Genomic DNA, 27,846 nt, shown 5'->3' with positions numbered 1-27,846 from the left:
ACGAAAACTTTCAAATACTATTTATTGTTTATAGTTAGATAGGTGAGCGATAGATAATATTGTAAGGGTGTTATATCAATAAATTTTGTAAAAGGACTTGTTGAAAAATAAAAAAATTACTTTTATGTGCTTGAAACATACATCTATTGATACATTTTTGTCACTATTGATACAGTTATTTGTTTACAAATAAAATACTAGTTTTGGAAATATTGAACAATAAATAATAATGATAGATGTTAAATAATAATGATAATGTTGTGTTAAGTATAATTACAAGTATAGTATGAAATGAACAAGGATTACAATTTATCTAATTTTGATCTTTAAATGAACTAATTATTATATGAATGTCTGTAACAAAGTCAGCAATCTTATCAAATGGAACACTTCTCAATGCTTCTCTGATATTTTTTTCGTATATGTCGTCATCATTTTCATCTTTTTTGGTGCTATTTATATTGTTTATAAACTGCATACTTGAATCAATAGCACTTTGAAGTTTATCATTCAAACTTTTAGTTTCTGCCTGCTTTCGTTTCGCAAATTCATCTTGTTCAGGTACAGTGATTTCCGTGGTTTTTTTAGTCATTACTGCATGTACTGTTGATGTTGCAGGTTTCTTAGAACTCTGAGTTATTCCTGTCAGTATATTATTCTTTGGAGTAGATGAACAGTCACTTTTAGGATTTTGTAGTTTGCGTAATGCTAATGTAAATGCACTGATATTTTCTTGCGCTTTCATTAATTCATCATTTTGATTATTGTTTAATAATAAAAAATCATTTTCATTTTTCGTAATTGAGTTTTGTGAAACATTGGTCTGTTGTTTCGATTGCAGTTGACACCTTAAAACATCTTGAAAGTTCAAATTTTCGTCATCAGCTTCTGGGTGGAATTCATCATTATCTTCTTCTTTGATACTTTGTTTTGGAGGTTTACTTTTACATGAAGCATTCTCTAAATGCTTAATATGCTTCTTTAGAAATTGTAGATCAGAGGCTAGATAAAATTTCTTTCCATTTTTAGTGGCTCTCGCAAATGATTTTCTTATATTAATCCAACGATGATCCACATCACCTGCTGCAAATAAATTACGACTATTAAATTCCCATTTTTAGTATAGTAAACATTTGACGGGTAACCTAACTATAATTAACGCAAATTAGTTTGTAAAAAATTAATTCTTACATGTCATTGATGCATTAAATTTTTGTTTATTAGAAACGCAAAATTTTCGAAACACTCATATCTTTTTTCGTGATCTCTGTGATTGAAATCATTGTCATCATACAATAGAGGACATTGTTTCACCAACCCTATCAAGTATTTATTAATTTCAGTTTTGTTTTCCTCCATTATTTTGACTGTTAATTACAATAAAAGACCTCGAAAGCGCGCGGGATTGCAAGATGTTGCCGAACGTCGTTGTTACAAATTAATAGGTTATGTTAATATAAACAAAAGAGCATCTACGCGTTAGGAAAACGAGCACAATCAGCAGTGATAAAATACAAAATAACTACTGATATATAATTAAATAGTGAAAAATGTCGGAAAATATAGACCATATTAACGAGATTATCATTCAGATGGTCGAGCAGAACCCATGATTTATAATAAAGGAGATCACAATTATTTATCCAGCAATATCAAAAAGGATAAGTTTAAAATTATAGCTTCTGCTATTTATCAGTATTATCTAGAGGAATGGACAGGTATGTATTGCATTTATATGATTTAAAAATTTTAATTGAAATGCTATAATTTTCTTTATAAATAAAAACTATTATTATTAGCTGCAGAGGTTGAAGCGCAGTGGAATAAGCTATACTTGAAGTATAGACAATTATTCAAGCAACAAAATATGCCGGTACCTTCTGGTAGTGCTGCACGAACTGATGCAGCAGACTTTTGGCCATTTTTTAAGTCGATGCAGTTTCTCGACACTTACATTGTACACCCAACGTGCATGGATTCGTTTCGCGGGGTTTTCATTTGAGAATATGGAACGGGAACTTGAAACGTACGCCACTTTAGGTTAGGTATTCAAAATCGAAGAAAAATGAAATGTTTATTGCCAATAGAGTATGATTAATTTTTCATCTAGAGGTCTGTAAGTTGGCACAGGTATTGTAACAATGTATACAAAACTGATTATCAGGGTAGTTTTCATTGCAATATGTTCTGTATCAATGTTCACCTGAAAACCTACTCGCGGTTCGCCATTTGACGTGTGTGGTATCTTGGTTTTATTGTTCAACAAACTTCCTTCATCCCAAACAATTGTATTATTATATTCTGTTGTATTTTTAAATATATACAGATAGTTTTCATTACTTTGTCTCTTACTCAAGTTAAAATAATTTATTACAAGTGAACTTCTAAAGTGAAAATTATTTTTTGAATACTTGAGTAAGAGGCAAAGTGATTACAACTTTCTGTGCTTAAAAATTGAGTAGAATATAATAATCAATGACTCAGGGGTGAAGGGAGTATGTAAAATAATAAATCTAAGAAATCATATCCGCAAAATGAAGAACCGCGAGGAGGTTATCAGGTGAACCCATATACAGGACATATTTGAATGAAAAATTCCATGATAGTTACTTTTCTAGTCATTGTTATAACGCCTGCTTTCAATTTCAGACCTCTAGATGAAAAATTATTCAAGCTTTATTGTAATTGAACATTTCATGAAAAATATATTAACCATTACATGTTATTTATTAAGTTATTTTTTTCAGATAAACTGTTGCTTCTGCACCTGTTTTACAAGACCAGTTTGCAATGGTGAGGGAACAAACCGTGGAAAGCCGATACAATAACACATAAGCCAGTCAGTGTAAAAGAAAATTTATATTATGTTAATGTATATTTCTTGTGTTCTATTTTCGATGTAGGCTATAAGAGAATTTCTTCAATGTATTTTTTTACAATGCTTCGATGCATATTTACGTTAGTTTATATTTTTATACGACGATTTATATTATTTATTGTCTTTGTTCATTTAAACGTTGTTTATTGATATATAAAAATAAAATTGTGGTAAAACTATTGATTTCTTTCACCTTTATAACAGCTCCTATTATACTTCTGTTAAAATATATGTGAGGATTTAATATAAGTATTCTCTTTATACTATTGATGTGACTACTTGCAGCTGTGACCTATTTAAAAATTGCACGTATCGAAAATTCTTAAATTTCATGTGGGTGTGAGAAAATTTATCATAATTCTGCATTTAATTATAAAAACAGCTTAATAAAGTTTTTAATGCAGGTTTTATTTTTCTTAACCTATATATGTATATACACAAGTCATTTTGACTTATACAGTATTTTCCTTAATATTATCAATCTCGACCCGACTTTCCTATTTTTAAATTTGAATTTTTCAGACTTGACCACAAAGCATAGTCATACCTAGATTGAAACCAGCTCCCCGCTCCGATTTCGAATACCTAACCTAACATGACGTTTCAGTTCCTGTTCCATATTCTTAAATTCAAATCTCAGTTAACGAATCCATGCACGTTGGGTGTACATGAGTCAACGTTGGACTCTTTTTCAAAAAGAGCTGCTGATAAGCAAAGCGATGAAAATACCTCTGAACAAAAGCGTTTTAAGAAAAAGAAAACAGCTGATGAAAACATCCCAATTGAAAGAAGAATTTTGAACATGACCGAAAAATTTATGGAAACTGAAAAAATTGATGAAACTGCAGATAGAGAAGATCATGAAAAAGAAAGAAGAATTGCAAATTTCATATCATTGATCAAAAGGTCTTTTAGAAAACTTTCTGAAGAAGATAAAGAAAATTGCATTCTGCAAATACTTTGTTTGGCAAAGAAATTTAAATAAAAATTAATTTTTAATAGAAATGTGTAGCTCTATTTATTTATTTCCCTTTCATAATATTATGAATTACTTTTTTTATACAAAAAACTTAGAAAAGAAAAATAATTTACCCTTAAAAATAATAAATTTTGAAAGTCCATTATATTGGCAACACTGTATTTATAGTTTACAAATTTATTTCCATAACCACAAACAGACTAAAGTTGAACAAAGAACCATCAACAAAGAATTCAATCGAAATTAATTTGCCAAGTTTACAATTCAAATATCTCACTATGGATCTAACAGCTTTTATCAGAAGTTATGATATTGGATTAAAAGATCAACTTTTATCAGTTGATCAATATATTGTTGATTTGCTGAAATACCTAGAATCTAACCCCAATAGAGAAAATCAAAAAATGAACTTTGCCCTTCGTTACTTATTTTTGAATAGCAAGTATCAAAGTCTTGTAGTAGGACTTTATCAGCAGCATTTCATTCATAAAGATATAGCTTTTATCATGTGTGCGGACAGATCACACATGAAGGAGCCTGTGAAGTTCGAAATGCCAGTGAACCCTACGAATTATGTTAATTTCTTGAAAAACAAGATCTTACCAGAGATTAAAAGTAAACTGGCACCATCACAAAATTCAATTATTTGCATCCATGAAGAGTTGAACATAATAATAATAATAATACACTATATCCAAAGGTAATAATCACATTATATTGTTTAATATATCATTATATTATTTAATGGTAATATTCTAAAAATTATTTATTAAAATTATTGCAGAACTCTTATGAAGAAAGCAGTGAAGAAGAAATTTTATTTTAAAAAATTATTATTATCTTACACTGAGATTCAAAAAAAGAATGTTTTATATACCCTTCTACGTACCTTTTGTATGTTTTTTTTTCTTGACAAACATATAAAGAAAACTCAAATTAAACATTTTCCTTTCTGCCTACTGTATCATCTTCTCATTTGTTCCTGTGGAAGATTGGCCAGCAGCACTGCGTGCGATAGTGCTTGTCTTTGATTCTGGTGTTGGTCTTTGCATTCCGTTAGATAGTGATGATCTTCGAATCCATTCACTCGAGGTTCTCTGAAATACAGAAAGAAAAAATAATGTTATCATGTAGATTAAAGAACATTTTTAAACAGTTTCTAAGTTTACAAACAAAATTTTGTCTTAACGTTCTGGTATTAGGCATTGATGGCAAGACAGTTGAAACTGCGTGTGTTTTTAATTTTAATGTGTTTTATATATTAAATAATACAAAAAATATCATGTACTAACGCTGCTGTTGGAGTGGCATAGTTTATTGTTGTTACCAGGAAGACATCTGTTACAATGACATTTGCTGAGATGGGGGATGCGGTACTTGTTGATTTGGTCCTGGAGAACATTTCCATCCACCTTGCATGATCATCTATTGCAGGAGATGCATTCGTTATGTTATTGTTGCTGCTGCTGTTGTTTGTACGTTGTTGCTGTTGTTCTGAAGTGGTGATTGACCAGGAGGACCTTACATTTAATTAAAAAAGAAAATCAGTAAAAAAACACGTTTTGCTTGGAGGTATAGACTGTTGAGGTATAGATTGTGGAGATGGTATGGTAATAGATTTTGTCACTGAGAGGGCATCTGAAGCAAGTATATTTTAGAGTGGAAAATGGCGATGAAGTACCATTGTACTGTGTAAATAACAGGCGTATTCCGAAACTCGGGCGCCCGTTTTTCTGTCTCTCTCAGACACACGCAACTCACGTATGGCTGAGAGAGACAGAAACACGGGCGACCGAGTTTCGGAGCACGCCAAACGTTTTAGATCAGCTTTGAAAGATATAAAAACTATTTTTAATTGATGTTTTATATCTCATTTAAATTCAAATAGCGCATAATTGAAAAATAATCATTACAGTATCTTGAAATAATTATCACTTACCAAATAACTACGATTTGCACGAGATTTCGTCGAGCACATTTTGGAGTTTTGGAGCTGAGAAAATAACCTCCATAATGACATCCATAGCTTTAGGCATCGAAGTATCGGACGTTGGTAGATCGTGAACTCCACAGTAGTTATGTTGCGGACATGTAGCGCCACCACATCACACGGAACAGACACAACACAGTCGCAACGCACTCAATGTGGAAAGTCCCATATTAATGTAGATTGTAGATCCGAGAATTCCGAGAGCACAAGAGCACGGTGTTTTTAATGCCCTTTGTTCGGATTCACTCCATTATATTGTTTAAAACATAGTGTTTATTAAGCTTAGATTAGACACATAATATTTCTCGTGCATTTTAAAGTACGAGTCATTTATTATTGTATGCATATGCGCACGAGACGTGCACACATAGTGCTGTAGAATGTAGGCTATGTAACGCCGCAATATACTTAGTTGTATTTTTTTATATTATACGGATTGCAAGATTTTATAGTTTATTGAAAAATAATAGTCCTATACTTCGTCATGGTACCCTTTGCGTACGTCATATTTTTGGAAGGGCCAAGTAGGGGGGTTAAAAGAAAAGTTCACGTAAAAAAAATAAACGACGTATTTGAAGATCACACATTCAACGACAGTAAAAAGTATTTTGTGCAGGACGAGAAAGACAATAATAAGTTCTACAGAGCACAAATTATCTTTATGGAAGGTAAGAACACTATATCGTTTCAAGTAGTGATATATACATAAATTGTTGGTAAAAATATGACAGAGAAGTAATGGTCTGTGTTTATATGTATATATATTCATTTATTTGTTTTCCACCTCTCACTAACGTACTAGACTCGCATTTTATTTCTTAACTTTTTTGTCTAAATCGAGATTCTATTTTTCCAGTTTTTATTCTTATTTTTATTATTTCAATTGAAGCTGAAAATTCAGTCTATTTTTTGATTATCGTAGATAAAATCCATTTTAACTTGCGTATAAACAAGGTGATTTAAAGAAAGTATTGACTTTTTTATGTTTTGTATTTTCAAATTACTTTTAAAAACAATATACCAAATAAGAGTAGCACATTAAAATTAATAGCCCAGACAGTCACGGACACTGAGAGGAAAATATAAAGTTAGGATTACTGTATAGAGTCCAATAATCATTATCAGAGTTGTTGAAGTATAAGCATGTTTAGTATAGCCGATCGATTAATCCAATATGTAATGCATTTATAAAGCAAGGCAGCTAGCATAGGTACATTTTGGGGTTACGTTGGCTAATTGTATACTCCGGCTCTGGCTACAGGACTCTCTGGTTATGTCTATTGGAGACCACTCTAGTTCATGCTTCTTTGTGCTACCAAGTAACCCCAACTTTATTTTTTTCTCAGTGTATAAGACTCATCTTGACGATTCTGTTTGAGCATTGTAAGATAGCTCCATTAAGATTACAGTCGGCTTTAAAAGCATAATCCTGTACACTGTAGCATATTTGTATATAAATTAATTGTCGACTTTATCCTCCTGTTATTGTGATCAAAGCTTTATTGTACAAAATATGAAATATATAATTGTTTTCCATGACATATTTGTCTAAAATATTTTTACCACAATTTAAATTTTGTAACATACCATTCAAAATTATTAAAATACATTTATTTAGAATCCGAGAAGAAGCTAGATGAAGCTGTAAAAACACGCAGACAAAGGGTGAAATCGTCAAAACATATAGATACAGCCAGTGAAAATGAAAATCCGACAAAACTTTCAAAAACAAAAAGTTCATTGCTTCCAAAGAAAAAAACAAAGAACTTGCAGGTATTATGAACAGCACTAATATTATAAACTGATAATTTTGAAAATTAATTTTTAATTATTTTTTAATTATTCTTACAGGAAATGAAAAAATATGACACTATTTCTGCTGTGAAGTTAGAGAAAATTGACAATCAATTTTCCAATAAAATGCAGCAGAGACCGCAAAATATAAATAAGGATCAAGAAAAAAATAACTCGATAAAGCATTTGGAAGAGGCTGCTGATTGTGAGAAAACAGCCACAGACAGCAATGAAGCGCAGTTCAATAATGAAATAGAAAATTATTCTGAGGATTGCAAGGCAGCTGAACCCAATTCACTGGAGCCTTCTGCATCCAAGGTAGGATTATCAGTCTGTGAGGTGTTGTAAGAACGAATCTTTGCTACTCTCACTTCTAAAAACTGGGAGTGCGCGAGTGAATTTATAGGTAAACCCATATACTGAATGCATTTAATTTAAATCTGGAATGGCAATTAGTTTCGAAATATTTTGTTAAACATTTGTACAAAATTTTATGTCTCTACATAATAAACTTCTTTTATATTTTCATTAAAATCCCTTCCACGAGAAGGTTATTTATGGAAATGTAACAGTATTTTATTATAGTTGAAACCTGGAATTATATACAGATATCATAAAAATAGTAACAAAAGTAATTACCATTACAAATTTTAATTAAATATTTTCTGTATATGAGTTTACCTGTGCATACATACATGCGCTCTATCAGTTATTGTATTAGTGAGTGCTTTATTCAGTAAATGTTATCGTTAAATACTTATGTATTAATAGAATACTATAATCAAAGCTTGGCTTTTTCTCACTTTTTTTCTCTGTCTGATTTTTTAACTGTCTTTGCAAACGAAGCTGCCTGCATCTACAGCTAAAGCTGCTGTAGCACAGACTATTGATGAGAAGCAGGCTTCAGTGAACATTAAGAAAATTGAAAATGATACTTCAGCTTCATCCTCAGTCATTTCTGCCAAAGTGAAGGATAAATCTTCTAGTGCTGGACCTAAGGTACGATGATAAAATCTTTCACTCAAATGTTATTTAAAAACTTAAATGTCTCATATTAAATGATGTCAATTAATATCAACAACATTCAATCAATATCATTTATATCAATTAATATCAATTTATATCAATCAATATCAATAAAGCACTCAAACTATAAATAACAATAGGATTTACTAATCAAGTAACAGTGCGTAAAGTATTGTTTTTATGTAAATCACACTCGAATGTATGAAATATGGCATATGGAACACTGCAAGAAAGTAAATTTATATCCTTATTAAATAATTTATTTTTTATTTTTCAGATCTTGAGTAATTTGACTATACTAGATTGTAATAAAAAAATAGAAGATTTGGAGAAACAGTTAAAGGACAGAAAAAAAACTGTAGAGTTAAATAAACAACTTCAAAAGCAATTATTAGAAAAGAATGATGCAGAAAAAGGCAAGTCAATCTGAATGTTTAAAAAATACGGTTAATTTATAAATTTTAAGTTACTTGAGGAAGTTCTATAATACATAGGTCACTTTCATATAAATTTTGAAATTAAAAAGTGCTCTTTATTATTGACTATAAAGTCCTAGGTATGGAATTTCCTTAAATTTTCAATTTCAGCGTTTAACGGCGATTTAATGGAACTCTTATCTTCATAAATTTATAATAATTTTTATTTTTCAGAATTCACCTTAAAGAGTTGAATACTGTGTTTTCTATGTGTTGTCCTATAAACTATAATACGAATATTTTTTTCAGCTGACAATACGAAAATGATGCCGTGATGGTTTCATAACTGTGGAGTATTCTACTTCTGAGCATTTCGGGTATACAACTGGAAAAATTGATATGGGCACGTTTTAATGATTGAATTAAATAATTTCACTTTTTATGCCTATATTTGTTTGGTGGCTATCTCATAATTTCGCTTGCTGTAAAACAGTATTTTTGTTTCACTGGGCGTAAAATAAAAATTTGCACATTTTTAATTGTCTTAAAGTTGCGATTTTCCGCTCCGTGAATGAAATATATTGTATGACATATGTATAAAAACTTAAAACCTCATCGTGCTGATCAAAAGAACCCTTGGGCATCAATTGGAACGCGCAGTTTCAAGTTTTTACGCATTTTTTGCATACAACTATTAATTTTTGCATGCTTTCTGATAACTGGTTGTTGAGATTGGTCTTTAGAGATGCTGTTTAGAACGAGTGGTGTGAACAAAGCGAGTGATTCCTTCATAACTCTATGTGTTTTCATTTTCATGTTATTATCATTATTTTTTTTTCTGTAACCTTTTGGAATAAATGCGCAAGTTTGGAATGGTAAATTGATGTAAAGCAATACATGATGTGTTAAAAATCATCATGCTTACAAGTTTTAATAGTAATTCCATCCTTACACAATAATTTAGCATTTATATAAATATCCCTTTTATTAAATGTACAATGTAGCATCAATAGCTTTGTTTTTTTTGTATAGTTATAAGTAGCCAGTTGAATGAAGAAACATCGGTGAATCTGGACACTCGAAAAAATTTTCTTCCGATTGGATACGTCAGGAAGTCAGATAACCAGGTAATTTATTAATTTTTGTTTTGAAGGAGTTCATTTTCTAATTCACTAATTGTTTCTATTATTTTCCAGATTCATATTGGTAGACACCAATGGATGACATCATCCGTCTGGGACAATATGTTATTGCGTGCAAAAAGCCCATATACGTTCGTGTCAAATTGTTTGATGACAATTTTTGGAGAAGCAACGTTATTACGCTCCACAATATCTGGAAAAAAAGTAATAAATCCAAAGGGGAAATTTCCGAAAAACCAGATAAACTGCATCCTGAAAAATTAAGAATATGCCAAGGTAAAAAATAAAAATTTCTCCGAACATTTAAATTCTCCACCTCTTGTATTAATATGAAATTAAATAGATTATCCTGTTTTCATTTCAGATTTATATCATCATTGGCTCAATACAGAATACGCCAAAATATGTAATGATTTTTGTTGGACCTATACTAGGCCTGGCGTGATTTGGGAAAATAAATAACACCTATTTTCATATAAAACACTTTATTAATTGAAGCTTACCCTCGAGCTTACTTAACACAAGTAATGAACTATAAATCGAACTAACAAACAAAGGAACTATGTAGATGCAATCGTATCGCGAACGCGTCTTTCTCGCATGAGAGCACACAGAGAAGTGAGCGCCGCCGCCGCAGCCGCGACGTCGACGCTGGCCGTAGTTCGACGGGGAGAGAGGGAAGAACAGTCCCATCGTGCTCTCTGCAGTCGCTCGAATTCTACTCGCTTATTTTCAACACTCCCTCCCGAGCAGATTTCAACGACGTCGTCCAGCATTACGGTTTAGCGTCTGAAAAGAAGCAAACAAATGTTAATATTATAAATAATAGTTTAAAAGCAATTTAGTTAGTTTAGCATGTAATTCAAAAGGTAACGCCTTTGTGAATATATCTGCTATTTGATCTTTTGATGCGATCCAACTGACTTTGATTAGATTTCTGGCTACGCACTCTCGAACAAAGTGTTCTCTAATTACAGTCATATGTCTGAGTTTACTTGTACTGCTTACTTGAGTACTAGCCTCAGCAGCTTTATTATCGCACCAAAGAGTCATGGGCAAGAAGGAGTTTCTCAGAATCAAGCTTAACGAGTTTTGTAGAGATACCATCTCCTGACTAGCTTCGCTCATTGCTACATACTGAGCTTGACAGGTCGATAAAGCTAGCTTTTCCACGTTACTGTGTCACCATAGAGCTTGATTACAAAACCACTCGTTGTAATCGAGCCTTTGCAGTCAGCAAAACTGGCATCTGAAAAACCTTGTAAGTTATCAAGCTTTCCTTCAAACTTAAGACCCAGACTTCTGGTGTGTTTCAAGTATCTGCATACTCGTTTCACCATTTTCCACTCCTCATCAGTGGGATTGATTTGGTATCTGCTTAACACATTCACCGCATATGCTATCTCGGGACGTACAGTGTTGAGCTTGAAGTCTGGTTTGAACATTTGTAAGGGCGGTACCATTTCATTCGAGCTATGAGGCGTCCTATTATAGAAATAGACGGCTGCATTCAGGGCAAGTTCCCACATATTCTCAGGTAGGCGTGTATCGTACATTAAAGCTCTCGTGAGTTTTTGGATGGTCTGATTAAAACGTTCAGCCACTCCATTATGCTCAGGTGTATCTGGGCTAGCTAACTGTAGCTCTGCTTCGAACTTATCTAGAACTTCCTGTATATACCCTCCTGTAAATTCTGTACCCTGATCACATCTAAGGTAACAGAACTTAGCGTTAGATCCTAATAAATTTCTCGAGCTTTTAATGAAAGATTCAAGGCAATAACCCGTTTTGCTTTTCTGTTTCATTGGATACGCCATCGCAAGTCGTGAATAATCATCGATAAATACAGATATGAATCTGTATTTCTTGGGATGTGTCGCTGGACTGATCGGTCCCATTGTGTCTGCGTGAACAATTTGCAGAGGTTTACTCGCTCTATGTCTAGTCGAACTGAAAGGTAGCTTGTTGAATTTTGACACAATACAAACTTCGCAATCAAGTACAGAATCATCGAACTTAATTTCCTTCAAGTTTTCCAAATTTGGAAATTTTCTTTGGAATTCTTTCAACTTTTGCAACGAAGCGTGTCCCAATCTGACATGCCATAGCATAGCTTTATTAGTGTAAAACAAGTTATTGATTTTACTGATATTAGATTCACAATCTATACTTTCTAAATCAATTGATTCAGTTAAATTACTTATTTTTCTATCTTTTAGCGTATTCCCAAAATTTGAATAGCTAGAGCATAGCTCGTTGCTATCTTTATTTACTTCTACGTCTAATTCAGTGTCAATTTGCATCGGTTCATCAAGCTTATTATTATCAATCTCTGTACTTTCAAGCTTGTCTTGTTCACGAGTTATCTCTTTGGTTGCGGATTCGCTCTCCTTATTGGGCGCAACACTTACAGTTGGATATTCACGACGCCTTGTGGTTATATATGCAACAACCTTATTTACATTATTATTTTCATTTTTATCCGAGTTATTTGTTTCTAACTCTATTACCCAATAAGGTTGCTCATATATCCCAGAGACAAAAATCGTTTTTGACATCGGATCAAATATATCAATTTTCTTGTTATCCAAGTATATACCTAAGCCCTTATCAACAAATTTCCTCAGTGATAGCAAATTTTCCGACAATGACTTAGCATAGATTACATTTTTCAAGCTTAAAAAGTCATCATTTTTGGTGTAACCAGATATGTTACCTACTCTCTCCAATTTTATAATCGCTGAATCATTGTCATTTGCACATTTAATATCGAGCCTTTTAGTATTATCAAACGTTTTAAAAATTAATTTAGAATTAGTCATGTGCTCTGTAGCACCAGAGTCCGCCAGAAATCTAATCAGTCGGTTTTTATCGCTTTCTTTCGCGTTAAGAAGTGTACTGTCTACATACAGACCTGTGCACTCACCAGATTCGGAGGTTTTGGTAGAATTATTGTTGTTTTGTCTATTTTGTCTACCTTTCCCCCGTGATCTGCCTCGGGCATGGCCTCTATCGGACTTGATTTTCTTAGGGTTGCTACCCTTCTGTGACTCGTAATTGCGTCGTTTTATACCACGACTAAAGCCACCTCGTCTACCACACTGATTAGAATTTGAGGATTCATACCTTCTTTGACTTTCATTCTCCTTCAAAACCTTTTCCAGCTGACTCTCCGTGTATGGGCAGTTTGCACGGACATGCCCTTCGTACCTCTTGCATCTGAAGCACATATTCCCTGACCTTGCGCATTCGTCCTGATGGTGGCCCTTGTTACCGCATTTGTAATAAAGCGCCGCAGGATCAGACACGTAATATGCTTTTGCTCCAGCTTCTGTAGTCTTTCCAGCTGATTCGATTGATCCAATTCGAGCTGTTTCCTGTCGCACAATATAATCTTTAAGTTGATTTAAAGTTAAAAATTTGCCAGTAGTATCCTTATTCAAAAATTCAGACTCTTTAACTTGAGGTAAATGTACGACAATGGCCTCATAGTATGCATCGCATATTTCGTCATTTGATAAGGAAGGTGTGTCGGGCAACTTATTGTACAATCGAACTAATTTATCGAATCTATCCCAGAAAGCTTATGCTTTCTCTTTATGTGGATTGTATCGAATAGTGTGCAATTCTTTTCGAATACTTCTTGTAGTCACGTTCAATTAATTTTCTTTAATGCGTTTAATTTCATCAAGCAATTCAATAGGATCCCGGATATCCGATACCTTTTCGTAATAAGAAATATCGATTCTATTGATAATGATGTCTCGAACTCGAACTTTATCTTTTTCCAACTTAGTTTGATCAGGCACGCGTGATGGCTGAACCGTCGAATCAATCGCGTACAATAAATCAGTAAGAGTTAGTTCTGAAGTTAAAAAGTCTAAAAAGGTATTAACATTCAAATTTTGTGTTAATTTATATTCTCTACGGAAAGTACTATCTCTATTTGTTATTTCGATCTGTATTTTGTCTTTTATACCAGTACTTTTACTCGAATAAATTTTATTAACTTCATCCTGAACTAGTTTTGCTAAATATTCTCTACTCACATGAGGTTTTGTAACTACTTCATCTGCAGCGTTTTGATTCGATGATCGACAGTTGTTTTGTGCAGATTTTCCAGCTGATAAAATCTATTCTTCCTCGTACAGTCGATCTTGTTCTGCCCAATACTGTACTTTTTCCTCTATCCAGCTGTACCTCTCATCCACTGCATATTTGTGCCTGAGCAATTCGGTGACCAATTTCAGAGGTAACGGCTAAGCTGGATAAATTAGAAAAAGAAAACAAAGAATTGAGAGGGAAAATCGAAAGTGAGTGCAATCGAGTACACGATGACGTAGTCACCGAATTGATCAGGCACAAATATGCAGTGGATGAGAGGTACAGCTGGATGGAGGAAAAAGTACAGTATTGGGCAAAACAAGATCGACTGTACGAGGAAGAATAGATTTTATCAGCTGGAAAATCTGCACAAAACAACTGTCGATCATCGAATCAAAACGCTGCAAATGAAGTAGTTACAAAACCTCATGTGAGTAGAGAATATTTAGCAAAACTAGTTCAGGATGAAGTTAATAAAATTTATTCGAGTAAAAGTACTGGTATAAAAGACAAAATACAGATCGAAACGACGTGTAAAACGACGCAATTACGAGTCACAGAAGGGTAGCAACCCTAAGAAAATCAAGTCCGATAGAGGCCATGCCCGAGGCAGATCACGGGGGAACTTTGTTGATAAGGGTTTAGGTATATACTTGGATAACAAGAAAATTGATATATTTGATCCGATGTCAAAAACGATTTTTGTCTCTGGGATATATGAGCAACCTCATTGGGTAATAGAGTTAGAAACAAATAACTCGGATAAAAATGAAAATAATAATGTAAATAAGGTTGTTGCATATATAACCACAAGGCGTCGTGAATATCCAATTGTAAGTGTTGCGCCCAATAAGGAAAGCGAATCCGCAACCAAAGAGATAACTCGTGAACAAGACAAGCTTGAAAGTACAGAGATTGAAAATAATAAGCTTGATGAACCGATGCAAATTGACACTGAATTAGACGTAGAAGTAAATAAAGATAGCAACGAGCTATGCTCTAGCTATTCAAATTTTGGGAATACGCTAAAAGATAGAAAAATAAGTAATTTAACTGAATCAATTGATTTAGAAAGTATAGATTGTGAATCTAATATCAGTAAAATCAATAACTTGTTTTACACTAATAAAGCTATGCTATGGCATGTCAATTTTATTAACTTCATCCTGAACTAGTTTTGCTAAATATTCTCTACTCACATGAGGTTTTGTAACTACTTCATTTGCAGCGTTTTGATTCGATGATCGACAGTTGTTTTGTGCAGATAAATCAGTAAGAGTTAGTTCTGAAGTTAAAAAGTCTAAAAAGGTATTAACATTCAAATTTTGTGTTAATTTATATTCTCTACGGAAAGTATCTTGTTCTGTCCAATACTGTACTTTTTCCTCCATCCAGCTGTACCTCTCATCCACTGCATATTTGATGCACTGCATGAATCATTCAAAGAAAACTTTCCAAACTTAGTTGTCCCCTCATCCTGACGGTATTTGTTCAGTCCCAAATTCAGTTGTATCGGCATATTCGATTTAACAACAGGGGTGGATTTACCTTTCAAGCTTTTCTCAAACTTAATTTTCCAGCTGTCATTATCCACAAAATCGGACTTTTGTTCTTTCCCTTCATTGAACTTATAGGCCGGCCCACCGTCAGCAGTTACAGTAATAACATCCAGCTTTGGGGACAAGGTATTCCCACGTTGGCTTGGGTCAACCGTTTCAGCTGGAGCCACCTCTTCAGCTCGAATCCTTTTGATCTCCTTCTTTACGGATTCCACTAAACGTTCCTCGACGAGAGAGTTATCTAAGAACATTTTGTAAATGAGTTGTTTGTTTTGACGAACGACAATCAAAACAAACACTCTATCACATGTAGCAATTTATTAAGCATGTGCTTAGTTGACGAACAACAATCAAGAAAGCAATGCAAATTGCCTGTTTGTTTAAAAAAATAAATAAAACTATGATTTTACAGCACACACAGTGTAGCAGCAACAACATACACTACCCTGCATGTACCGGCCAACATTTAAATTTTGGAACTGAGCAGCATGCTATTTTTTTTGAAAATTTAATATGTACATATTTTGTTGTGGAAGATCGAGTTTTAATTTTCGAACTTATCAAAAAAAATTCAAACTTTGCCTAAATCGAATCTTTTACCACTTGACGTCATTATGTAGATGTTCCCATCAATATCCAACTCTGGATAAAAGGAGTCATCGGGACACAGTTCTGAAATTTCCAGCTCCTGGTCCTGAAGCAGCAGAAACAACTGCAGGTTTTTCTCATCTGTTAAATTCAAGCTAGTCAGTTAACTGTTTCACTATAATTTTTAATCGGACTTAAAATTGCAATTTTTATTTATAAAAGGTTAGTCGAACTTGAGTCTAGTTTTAGTAACATTTCCGCTACCCGATTCGATCAATGCGTCGCAACATAGATTAAGATTTTATTCGAGAATGAATTTTCAATCAAAATTCGAGCCGTTGTTCTCAGTTTGCTACATAGCATTTTCGAGCATTTACGTGTGTTTACGTACGTGCAGTCAAGCTTTGATTAACGGAACTAGCGCCATCGTTTGTGCGGACGAGGAACTAACTCGCCCCGGCGCTCTCATGTGCACTGAGAGCAAGATGGCGCTCGCGCTTGAACGCGCCAACGGCTTCTCTTTCCCGCGCCAACGACTTCTTTTTTGCCGCGTTGCCGGGCGCCGCCATTTTGCTTCGCCGCGCGCGCACAGGCACGCTTAAACACGTTACCGGCTTCGGGCTGATTCTCGGAATCACCTGCCTCGCATGCCGCGTTACGGATTTTGCGTCATGAAGATTTTACTGTCTTCACGCAAAATTTTTTTTATTCGCGCACTTCATGAACAAAACACTGCGACTTACCTCATGTCTTCGGCATTTGCAAAGATACCCTCTTTGCCTGATCGGACATATTGTCACTCGAGCTGAGAAGTCGCTTTTTGAAACAAAGCAAAGCAGCTGGTCGTCTCCTTGACCTTCTCCTCCGCGGCAGGTGTCAACCGTTGCTGATCGAAAACGGGAACGAAAACACAACACGTCGAACTTGTCTTCAAGCTTTTAATCCAGCTATGCACTTCCAACGGTTTCACCTCTGAAAAGGCAAATCCGTAATTTTGGCACTTCACTCGCGAGGTATTCTTAAGTCCACGCGCAGGTCTAGAAAATCCCAAGCAGCGCAGTGGAAGCGTGCTGGGCCCATAACCTGTTGGACCAATACTAGGCCTGGCGTGACTTGGGAAAATAAATAACACCTATTTTCATATAAAACACTTTATTAATTGGAGCTTACCCTCGAGCTTACTTAACACAAGTAATGAACTCGAACTAACAAACAAAGGAACTATGTAGATGCAATCGTATCGCGAACGCGTCTTTCTCGCATGAGAGCACACAGAGAAGTGAGAGCCGCCGCCGCAGCCGCGACGTCGACGCTGGCCGTAGTTCGACGGGGAGAGAGGGAAGGACAGTCCCATCGTGCTCTCTGCAGTCGCTCTAATTCTGCTCGCTTATTCTCAATAATTTTGATATGTTTACTGAAATGAGTAATTTTTTGGAGTATGGCACAACAAAGATTGCTTACTTAACAACTTGGGGTAATCGGGATGCGAAACCGAAAAATAATGTTAAGCGCTCTAAGCGCAAGAGTAAAAGTGAATCTGCAGTTTCAGACGAAGAACAAGTTAATGTAAAAAATAAGACAAAAAAAAGAAAGGTTAAAAAAAAAGCGTTAAACGAAAAAATAAAGGAACCGAAAGCGATAATAGTAGCGTAGGCGGTGATCAAGAAAAGAGTGAGTTTAAACATAATTTTTTTAGGTCTATTTTATCAATAATCTGTGAGATAACATTTTAATTTTTATTAATATTCTTTTTCAGATAATCGTCAATACATCAGCATTCAGGCTATGATGCACTACAATAGCTTAAATGATAATAAAAAACCTAGGGAAAAAGAAGAGGTTGCAGGAGGAAGTCAGCAGCTCGAAGTCGACGCCAATGAGCAGCAGTTGAAAGATGCTGATGAAGATAATGACAAAAATGCAGAAATGATGAAAGATGATGTGAAAAATGATGAAAACTGATCAAATCGAGTTTCTCGGCAGTGAAGAGGTTAATATGGATGACGACGAGAATGAAAGTTATTCATCAGTGTCTGATACTCAGCCGATAGATCCATTAATGGACCTGGATTCATCAGATGACATGCCCGAAGGAGAATAATTTTTATTACCGTATCTGATTTCAACATTTTTTAAAATTAATATTAAATATTATAATAGTTTATATTTAATAATTTATTATTATTTATATGGAGTATAAATGTATCTCATGTATATTTAAAAAAAATATACTTGTTTTTTTAAGAAACCATTATTTTACATAAGTCTAAACTTATATTTTATTAGAAAAACAAAACATCAATTGGTATCAGATAGTATCAATTGGTATCCATTAGTATCACTTGCTATCAATTAGTATCAATTGTGGTTTAATTTCCAACAATATCGATTATTACCAATAATCGATGAATACTAAATGAATACCAACTATCGGTATTCCTTCTCATAAATTTATATAGAAATAAATCCTATATTTAATACAACGCTGATTAATCTAATGCCAATTGGAAGTTAATTCATATTTTTAACATCAAAATGTATGAACATTTAATGTTCTTCTAAAGTCAATTAATATCAATTACAGTTTTCAAATATTTTCTCTATTAAAATAAATAAAAAGGTCTACAATACTATACATTTTTAAAGTCAATTAATATAAATAACATTGTATTAGCCTTTTCTCAATTAAAATCAATTGGAATATTACAAATACCATACAAGTCAATTAATACGAATTCTATTTTGCTTACATTTTCTCTACTGATATGAATTAAAATAACAATAATACTATACGTTTAAAAATCAATTAATATAAATTACATTATGTTGGTATTTTCTCCATTAAAATCAATTATATATATTAACAGGGCGATTCGACAGCTTATCGTGCAACCGCGAAGATGCCGCACGTCACTTCCAGCAGGTTAATTTCCGGTAGGCGATCCCTCGGTGATGGCCCGACGGTAGCAAGCGGACGTTAGCCGCTGGTGCAGCTCTATCACCCGTGCGTTGGCCTACCGAATGCTCGCTACAAATGCGTAGTGCTCCCGGAGCACCACGCTTTCCACCGCGTATCCGTGGTGAACCAGACAACTTGGGGTAATCGGGAATAGCACAAAGAAGAAACACTCGCGTGTAAAGTTAATAGCAAGGAAATATATTGTCTGAATCTGAGTTAAATACAAATTGTTAAATATTCGAGAAGACGACGCTTGCGCGCGCGATTGCGAGGAGGACGCGCGCGGTTTCTCAGACGAAGACCACTTGTACGCCGGTACGGAAAAACGGCTCGCGAATTGTTGACGGTTTTAGTAGCGTAGCTGTTGACACGGCCAAAGCAAAAACGAGTCTGAGCGCGCTCGCTTCTCACGGAAAATCTCCTGTCAGCGTCGCCGCTGACGTCGTCTGCTATCCTTGAAATCCTAATCGTGCTACATACGAGCGCGCGAGATCTAAAATCTCAGCGCTCGTTACACCCCCCTTCCAGACGATTCGCAGTTCTCAAAGCAGCTCTGCAACTCGTCGCGCGACCTGCTGATGATGCTAAAAATGAATGAATGAACAGGTAATGGAAATAACAAAGAACACGGATTTTGGGGGCCTTCGGGTACTATTTATTTGCCGCAACGGTTACATCTTCTCTTCCCCCCTCACTTTTTCGCCCTAAATTTCCAAGGGTATTCCCGCGGATGGCCTCGTGGTCCGCCTTGGAAGGGCAATATGCGGAATTGCGTATTCCAGGGTGGCCACAGACGTAGCAGCGGCGTCCCTCCTCTCGCTTCTTCTCACGGTACGCCTGCTGTTGGTGCACCTGGCTCTTGGCGAATTCTTCGTCCAGGCGAGCGCGGTTCAGTTCGCACCCGAGTTCTCTCGCTCGCGCATTTGCCTCCTTCTTCTCCTTCTCAAGCTTTTCTTGCTTGAGGCGCATAGCTTTGAAGCGCTTGCGAGTCTCCTGCTCGCGGCGTTGTTCGTCACGACGGCTGATCTCTTGGGCTCGCTAACTTGTCCGGATCGACGCCTGCTCCTCGCGACGGTCGTGAATGCGCGCGGCCCATCTCGCGACTTGGGGAGGCACGTCGCCGCCAGCCCGACGTATAAATTCGTCGAACCGAGTCTCAGGCGAGGTCGGCTGATAAAGCGATAAAGCGGCCTTGTCGTGCTGGAGGGCGGGCATCTTCATACGACGATGGCGTTGCTACTGTACGCGCGGGGCTCTCTTCACCCCGTGCACCTTCGTCCGACGATGGTGTCGCGCTCGAGCGCGTGGGGCTCTCAGCACACCTCACGCCTTCGTTCGAGGACGGTACCTCCACAGTATTCGCAGGGCACTCTTCTCCTTTGCCCTGCGTCTTCTGCGTGCTGGCCACTTCGATGGCGGTCTCGTTCAGCAGCCCTTCATCTTCGCTGGCGTCCTCGTCGTCTTCGCTGGCGCCTGCCAGGCGCACAGCATTAGCGTGGTCTCGCAGGTACTGCGGCTCCAACCGGGCCGTCCAGGTGTCAGTGGCGGCCAGGAGTCTCTGCCTGCGAGCATCGCCCGTCTGGGCGCGAAGCTCTTCGAGGCGCTTCTCGTCCATTCTTTGTTGTTGGCGCTGATAGATCTTCTGATACTAGCTGTTAAGACGAAAGGGGACAGGAAAAGAAAATGATGTGATTACGGTGATGCTCGTTATGAAGATGATGATCGATTCGCAATGCAACGCTGCGCGCGAGTTTGGCGTGATGACACGCTCGTTTTTTCTATTCGCATACGATTCTTAGCGCCTCGCGGTCGCCTAGGTTCGCGTTTCTCGGGCTCCGTGCCGTCTCGTCTTCTTCGTCATCTTCGGGGATTTTTGCTTTACATTCTTCGGGGCCGTAGTACTTCTTGAGTTCTTTGATGGCCACTAGATCTTCTATTTTACCTTTGGCATTTCCTAGTCTGCAAGTATTTGACCCGACTTGCGCTATAATGGTATACGGGCCGATGGAAGGCAGCGCGAGCTTTGCCGCTACGTTCCGACGATTTCTCTTGGTTTATTTTCTAGGGTCGTCGGGGCGTTTCTTAGCCCTCTCTTGAGACCTCCTCTGATGTTGCTATCTGACCAGACCTTTTTCGGAGATGCAGGCGTGCTTGTCATCGCGTCTTCGGCAAAAGTAACTCTTGCCGGCGCGTGGCTTGCTGCGCTGTTTACTTGGGTGCTGGAGTCTTTCGTGTCCCCCTGCGATCCTTGTACCTGTTCGCGCAGCTCATTCATTGAGCGTTGCAGATTTTCTAGATGCTGCATCATGTATGGTGACATAACGTATTCTTTGCCGTCTATCCCTGTGATTGTTTCAGCCTTTTCTTGTTTGACTGTCTCTACTGGTGTTGCTTGTTTCGGGGGTTCTACTCTCTCTTCCTCGCCGACTTCTGGTCTGCTTAACGTTCTCTGTAGTCGATCACACATGATGTAATCCTCTAGCACGCCTTCCAACGGGTGCGGGGCGGCCGCTATGCCGCTCGTAGTTTGTCGATATTGCTCGCAGACTGAGCGTATAAAAGTCCTGCGCATTGATACCCGTTTGGCCTTTATATCTAACAGATCCAGGTACAGTGACGGTTCGAAGTCATTCGGGCTATATTCGCCCGTCAGCGACCTCTGGACTCGTTCGACCTTGACACCTGCGTCTCCATCTCGACGCAGTTCTAAATTAACCAGTACGGTGTGCACTACTTCCTCCCCCAAATCTAATAGCCAGTTAGCAACTACTCCTTCTTTATCTTCGAGCATCTTGTCGTCTTTATTCTGATGTTATCAACTGATTTTTTTTCTACGTCGGCGGCTAGGCGTTGTTGTAGCCGCCTGTTCGTTCCGTACTAGCGCAGGACTGCGCTGCAAAAATTATCTCATCTCTGCCACTCGTCTTTATTGTTATGATACCACTCGGCTGCTAGATCCGTAAACACATTAGGCAGTGCAGCTAGTTTTTCAACTGTTATAATCTATCTTCTTTAATCTGATTTTTCTTTCATTCTTGCGCGCTCTTACAATGCTATTTACGTCCGTCGTGTGTGCGCGTATTTGCAATCCCTAACCCGCGAGACTCGATTTCGCTTTCGCTCGGTTTTAGATTTCGTTCGATTTTGTGCCGCCGGTTACTCTCTATCCAGTTATTTTGTATAAAAAAAATAAATAGAAATAAATGTACAGGTATAGTCCCTGCAACCTTGTTCTGTTGCAGGCGGTTTTGCTATAAAAAAAAATTTAATTTTAATTTTAATTTTTCTTCCGGCGGCACTGCCACTCCTGTTCTCATATACAGGGATTTTTTCTATTGCTAGAATAGTAGAAAAATTCGCGAAAGCCTATCTATGAATTTGAGAGTTTGAATTATTGAACTTGAAACACGCTTAAGTTCGTATATCTGCAAGTTCGGTAAAACTGATGAAATTCTAATGGTTTTCCTCCTCCATGCTAATTTTTCAAATTAAAAGGAATCATTACGGGGAAAACGAATCCAAAAATAGACTTACTAAAGAACATTTTCATCGTGGTAGAAGTTATTTTAAGTGCAAACCCAGCTGACACAAAATTTTGTCCATTTTTTTTTTCCATTTGGCCTCACTGTGCGGCTGGGGGAGTGGAGATAGAGGTGTTGCTCTCTCAGCAGTTTGGTCCCGAATTCGTTTGCTCGCTGATTTCAAGCGGCTTATATAATGTGCAGAAAATCGATCGGTTTGTTGACATTATTTTTATACCGACGTCACAATGCCCGTTCTAAGCCCTACTGCACAAACGACGAGGAAGGAGAGAAGGAGAAGGAGCAGCGACCTCGTTTAAATAACCTAGGTAGATTTGGCCCGGATGTTAGCACCTTTTTGTTAGAGGGCTCCTTCCTAGAACATGAGTAGTGAGTTAACAACAGAACTACCCCAAATGGGTCAGATTTTTGAGTCGAATCCCATTGACGATAGAGTGAAAGCCGATTTGTCAACATTTTTTCTATACCGATGTCACAATTCTGACGTCAAACGCTTTTGTTTTGTTTACATTTCAATCGGTGTATTAGATGCGTGTATGCATTGCTGAGTTGCTCTGTGTCTTCCTTCTTATTAATGCCATTAGTTTGTAGGTGTATATGTACTATTTCAGAGGTCATTTTTTTTATTTAGATTGGGCTCTTTATCTTTTATGTCAATATTGTCGAAGTTGAATATGTGATTACAGTGCTTTTGGTGTTCAGAGATTACATTATTTTTTATTTTCTGTGTTCCTCAGCGCGTAAACAAACATTTTTTACGTTTGGCACACGTATGTAGCAGAGCAGTCATTGCATTTTAGTTTGTAATCAACATTGTTCTCATGATTTTTGTGTTTTTTATCTTTGCCGTTTATTATGATGTTACACATTTCTCTGTTAATTCTTGGAACTGTATCATTGTTGTTCCTTTAAACTAAATTTTACTAATCTGCTCGTAGAAGCCATTTACGTATCAAATACATATCGTGTTCCGTTGACTATTGTTGCTGCTGTTTCTTTGTTATCGTGGTTGTTCGTTAGATTTTATTCGGACAATCTTTTCTTTATATATTTATGTAGAAATACATTTGAATAGTTATTGTAAAACAATAGTTTTCTGAATATATTGATGTTTTAATTGTGAAACTTTTCATTTGCTAGTTTTATTGCTCTGTCGACGAGATTGTACACCATGGCCATTTTCTGTGTATTTAGTTGTTGAGACAAATAGTTCAGAAATCTATCTGATAATGTTGGTTTTGTGTACCAGTCTGTTCTCGTCTTTTATTATTAGAACGTCTAGAAAGCTTATGGAATTCTTATTTTCAATTTCGTGAGTTAATTGTAATCTACGGTGTATAAGTTAAATGTTTTTAGGATTTCGTCAATTTTGTCATTCTGAATACATGTAATAATGTCGTCGACATATCGGAAAAAAAAATCGGTTGGAAAGATATGTTTGAAGTTTTTTAAAAATTTTACAATAAAAACATCGATATAGTCTGAAAGTTACTGTTTGACAATAACTATTCATATGTATTTGTAGATAAATATATAAAGAAAAGATTGTCCGAAATAAAATCTAACGAACAACCACGATAAAAAAGAAATAGTAGCAATAATAGTCAACGAAACACCATATGCATTTCATACGAATGTAACATCATAACAAAAGGCAAAGATAAAAAACACAAAAATCATGAGAACAATGTTGATTACAAACTAAAATGCAATGACTGCTCTGCTACATACGTGTGCCAAACGTAAAGAAATGTTTTTTTACGCGCTGAGGAAAACAGAAAATAAAAAATAATGTAATCTCTGAACACCAAAAGCACTCTAATCACATATTCAACTTCGACAATATTGACATAAAAGATAAAGAGCCCAATCTAAATAAAAAAATGACCCCTGAAATAGTACATATACACCTAAAAACTAATGGCATTAATAAGAAGTAAGACACAGAGCAACTCAGCAATGCATACACGCATCTAATACACCGATTGAAATGTAAACAAAACAAAAGCGTTTGACGTCAGAATTGTGACATCGGTATAGAAAAAATGTCGACAAATCGGCTTTCACTCTATCGTCAACGGAATCGACTCAAAAATCTGACCCATTTGGGGTAGTTCTGTTGTTAACTCACTACTCATATTCTAGGAAGGAGCCCTCTAACAAGAAGGTGCTAACATCAGGGCTAAATGCAACTGGGTTATTTTAATAAGGTGGCTGCTCCTTCTCCTTCTGTCCTTCTCCGTCGCTTGTGTAGTAGGGCCCAGGCTTAGAACGGGCGTAGTGGAGTTGTGTGTGTTTGTGTTTGTGTTTGTGTATGTATAAATATACTATTTTATTCATGGTATACGTTTATATAAATATTACCTGAAACATCACAAACCCTATTCGGATCTTTCGAGAAAAATGAGGGATTGGATGAATAGAAAATTCTACTACACATTTGTATTCTACATAAATTATATGTATGCTTAAGTATACACATAATTTATTAATTTTGTACTCCAGACCATTTAATTGCGTAGAAAGTGGCACCATGGTTAAAACATAAACTTTTGGTGTTCATCACATTTATCACGTAGAAACCATGGCCTGAATTTTATTTAGAAATCCTGAGTATAAGAATACAATAATTTAAAAATTCATGGTTTCCGTAGTTACCATTTTCTAAGTAAATTTTTTTTTTCAATTTGACCTTATTCAAATCATAATCACGTTCATATGAGAATCACATACGAGATTCATATAAGAGTTTAGCGTGCTTTTCCCATGAAAATCCTTTGATTCTCATCGGAGGTTTCAGTAGGGTCGGATCGAAATAAAATATTTCTATAAAATTCTTAAAAAATCATTTAAGGGGACACAACACTTTTAAATCCTGTGAAAAAAAATTATGATTAAAAATGACAAAATTAAAGTAAATCATTTGAAATATTTTTCATGATATTTTTAGTATAAATACCTTTAACTTTATTGTGTAAAACTTTAATTATTCCGCTGGCCCATTCTGGCACCTAATACAATGTTTTGTGAATTTTTGCACTGCCTGTAGGATTCCAAGTGTACAAATGGGTCTTTTGGGCTCAGTTTCAAGAAGGATACTTTGTACACCTGCAGTTTTGGTATGAATGCAGGGATTTTAATTTGAGTGTTTAGAAAATGTTTTATACCCAAAAAGGTGGCATAATATGTAAAAAAAAATCAGTATTATCATTGCCAAACCATTTTTAAGCATTCAAATCAAAACCCCTGCATTCATACAAAAACTACAGGTGTACGAAGTATCCTCCTGGAATTTGAGCCCAAAAGAACCATTTGTACACTTGGAATTCTACGGGCAGTGAACAATTCACAAAACATTACATTAAGTGCCACAATGGGGCAGCAGGAATAATTAAGGTTTTAGCACGGTAATGTTAAAGGTATTTATACTAAAAATATCACTGAAAAAATTTTAAATGATTCACTTTAATTTTGTCATTTTTATTCATAATTCTTTTTTTCAGGATTTAAAAGCTTAGTGTCCCCTTAAGTTACAAGCATCCTATAGTATTTTTCCATTGTTTATAACTCATTTTATAGTCAATTAAAAACAAATTAATGTCAACAGGGCCTTTTATCAATTAATTTTTGTTTGTTTGGAGTATTTTTAATAGTTAATATAGTTTTGTTTTGGATTTTTATTCAAAAATTGAAATAATGATATTAAAACATAATTATTTTCCCAGCAGAAATAAAAGAGTATGTAAAATGTACAAAATTAGATACAAATGTATAAAAGTACATAGAAGTGCATAAAAATGCGTATTTCTTTTATAATACAACGATCAAATTAATCTGAAAGCTGACTTACTTTTGTATATTTTCATGTAAATCAGTTTACCAAGTTATTCAATGATCATTTCAAGTTAAGTAGCTTTGAGGTCAAAATTTACACGTAAGAAAATTTTGAAGAATTTAAAGAATTTTTATAGAAAAAAACGTTAAAATGAATAAGAAAAATTTATACGAATGTACATAAGTAGACAATAGTGTATTATTTTGTTAAATTATTGTTAAAATTTTTGCCGAAACACAAGGATAATAAATGCTATTTTACATTACCATTATAGTTTAACATGACAATATTCTTGCTTCCATTTAAAAAAAATATAATACAAAATATACATGGATGAGGGTCAGAATTATGAAAAATAAAGATTGCGAATTGATTAATAATAAAATTTTTAGTCCTAAAATATTAGAAGGGAATAATTTGGAAAAACCAAATTTTGAAATTACTAAAAATATCCTTTTTGCAAAATTTTAACCCCAAATATTCCCTTTCGCAATATTTCAATTCAACGTTTTTGTTTTATAAATTGTCTTATATCATAATCTCAGTTCATAAATTTTAAATTTCTGATCTTTTCTAATTTTTAATTTTCAAAATTTTTTCTTAATCACTTATTTTTTAAATACAATTCTAAAATATTTTCACAAGAACTTTAACACTGACTATGGAAAAACTTCTCAGAAAGGAAGTAACACAAATGATATGTGTTTTTTTATGAGGTTTTTGTTGTTGTCGAACACTTACATGTTAAATTAAAATTTGTAATCTTGTTGCAAAATATTAAACAATTTAATGCAAAAAAAATCTACACCTTTACACAATATTCTTTAGACTCTGTAAAAATAACTTACTAAGTTCCTAGTGAAATCTCCTGACTTTTATTTGTGATGTTTTATAAATAGCATTCCGAATAAAAATGATTTAAATACATTTATGTATGCTCATACATGTTCATACATGGACGATATATAATCATACGTGATTGTAAATAGTGATACATGACGTTTATCTCTATATAATTTCAATATTCGTACATA

The 27,846-nt window shown here is 35.3% G+C and overlaps 2 protein-coding genes across 3 annotated transcripts; one reads left to right on the top strand and one right to left on the bottom strand.

The window, feature by feature from the left end:
• LOC107981999 lies at positions 1–27,846 on the bottom strand. 2 transcript variants are annotated; one of them, XM_031933141.2, is made up of 4 exons: positions 5,797–6,918; positions 5,150–5,377; positions 4,747–4,954; positions 1–1,083 (listed from the first exon to the last, which is right to left on the bottom strand). In XM_031933141.2, exons 3-4 carry the CDS (start codon positions 4,799–4,801, stop codon positions 314–316), a joined length of 825 nt encoding a protein of 274 aa, XP_031789001.1. In that variant the 5' UTR covers positions 4,802–4,954; positions 5,150–5,377; positions 5,797–6,918; the 3' UTR covers positions 1–313. The 2 variants fall into 2 exon arrangements, with proteins under 2 accessions (XP_031789001.1, XP_031789002.1); XM_031933142.2 differs by lacking the exons at positions 5,150–5,377; positions 5,797–6,918 and adding an exon at positions 27,554–27,846.
• LOC116417951 (intracellular protein transport protein USO1-like) lies at positions 6,332–9,097 on the top strand. Its single transcript, XM_031933145.1, has 5 exons — positions 6,332–6,515; positions 7,466–7,620; positions 7,699–7,959; positions 8,488–8,640; positions 8,945–9,097. The coding sequence occupies exons 1-5, from the start codon at positions 6,332–6,334 to the stop codon at positions 9,095–9,097; spliced, it is 906 nt and encodes a 301-aa protein (XP_031789005.1).

Source organism: Nasonia vitripennis (genome assembly GCF_009193385.2).
Source record: "Nasonia vitripennis strain AsymCx chromosome 5 unlocalized genomic scaffold, Nvit_psr_1.1 chr5_random0008, whole genome shotgun sequence".
Classification (NCBI taxonomy): domain Eukaryota; kingdom Metazoa; phylum Arthropoda; class Insecta; order Hymenoptera; family Pteromalidae; genus Nasonia; species Nasonia vitripennis.
The sequence above is the reverse complement of the archived record's forward strand: the minus strand, read 5'-3'. Positions and strand labels throughout refer to the sequence as shown.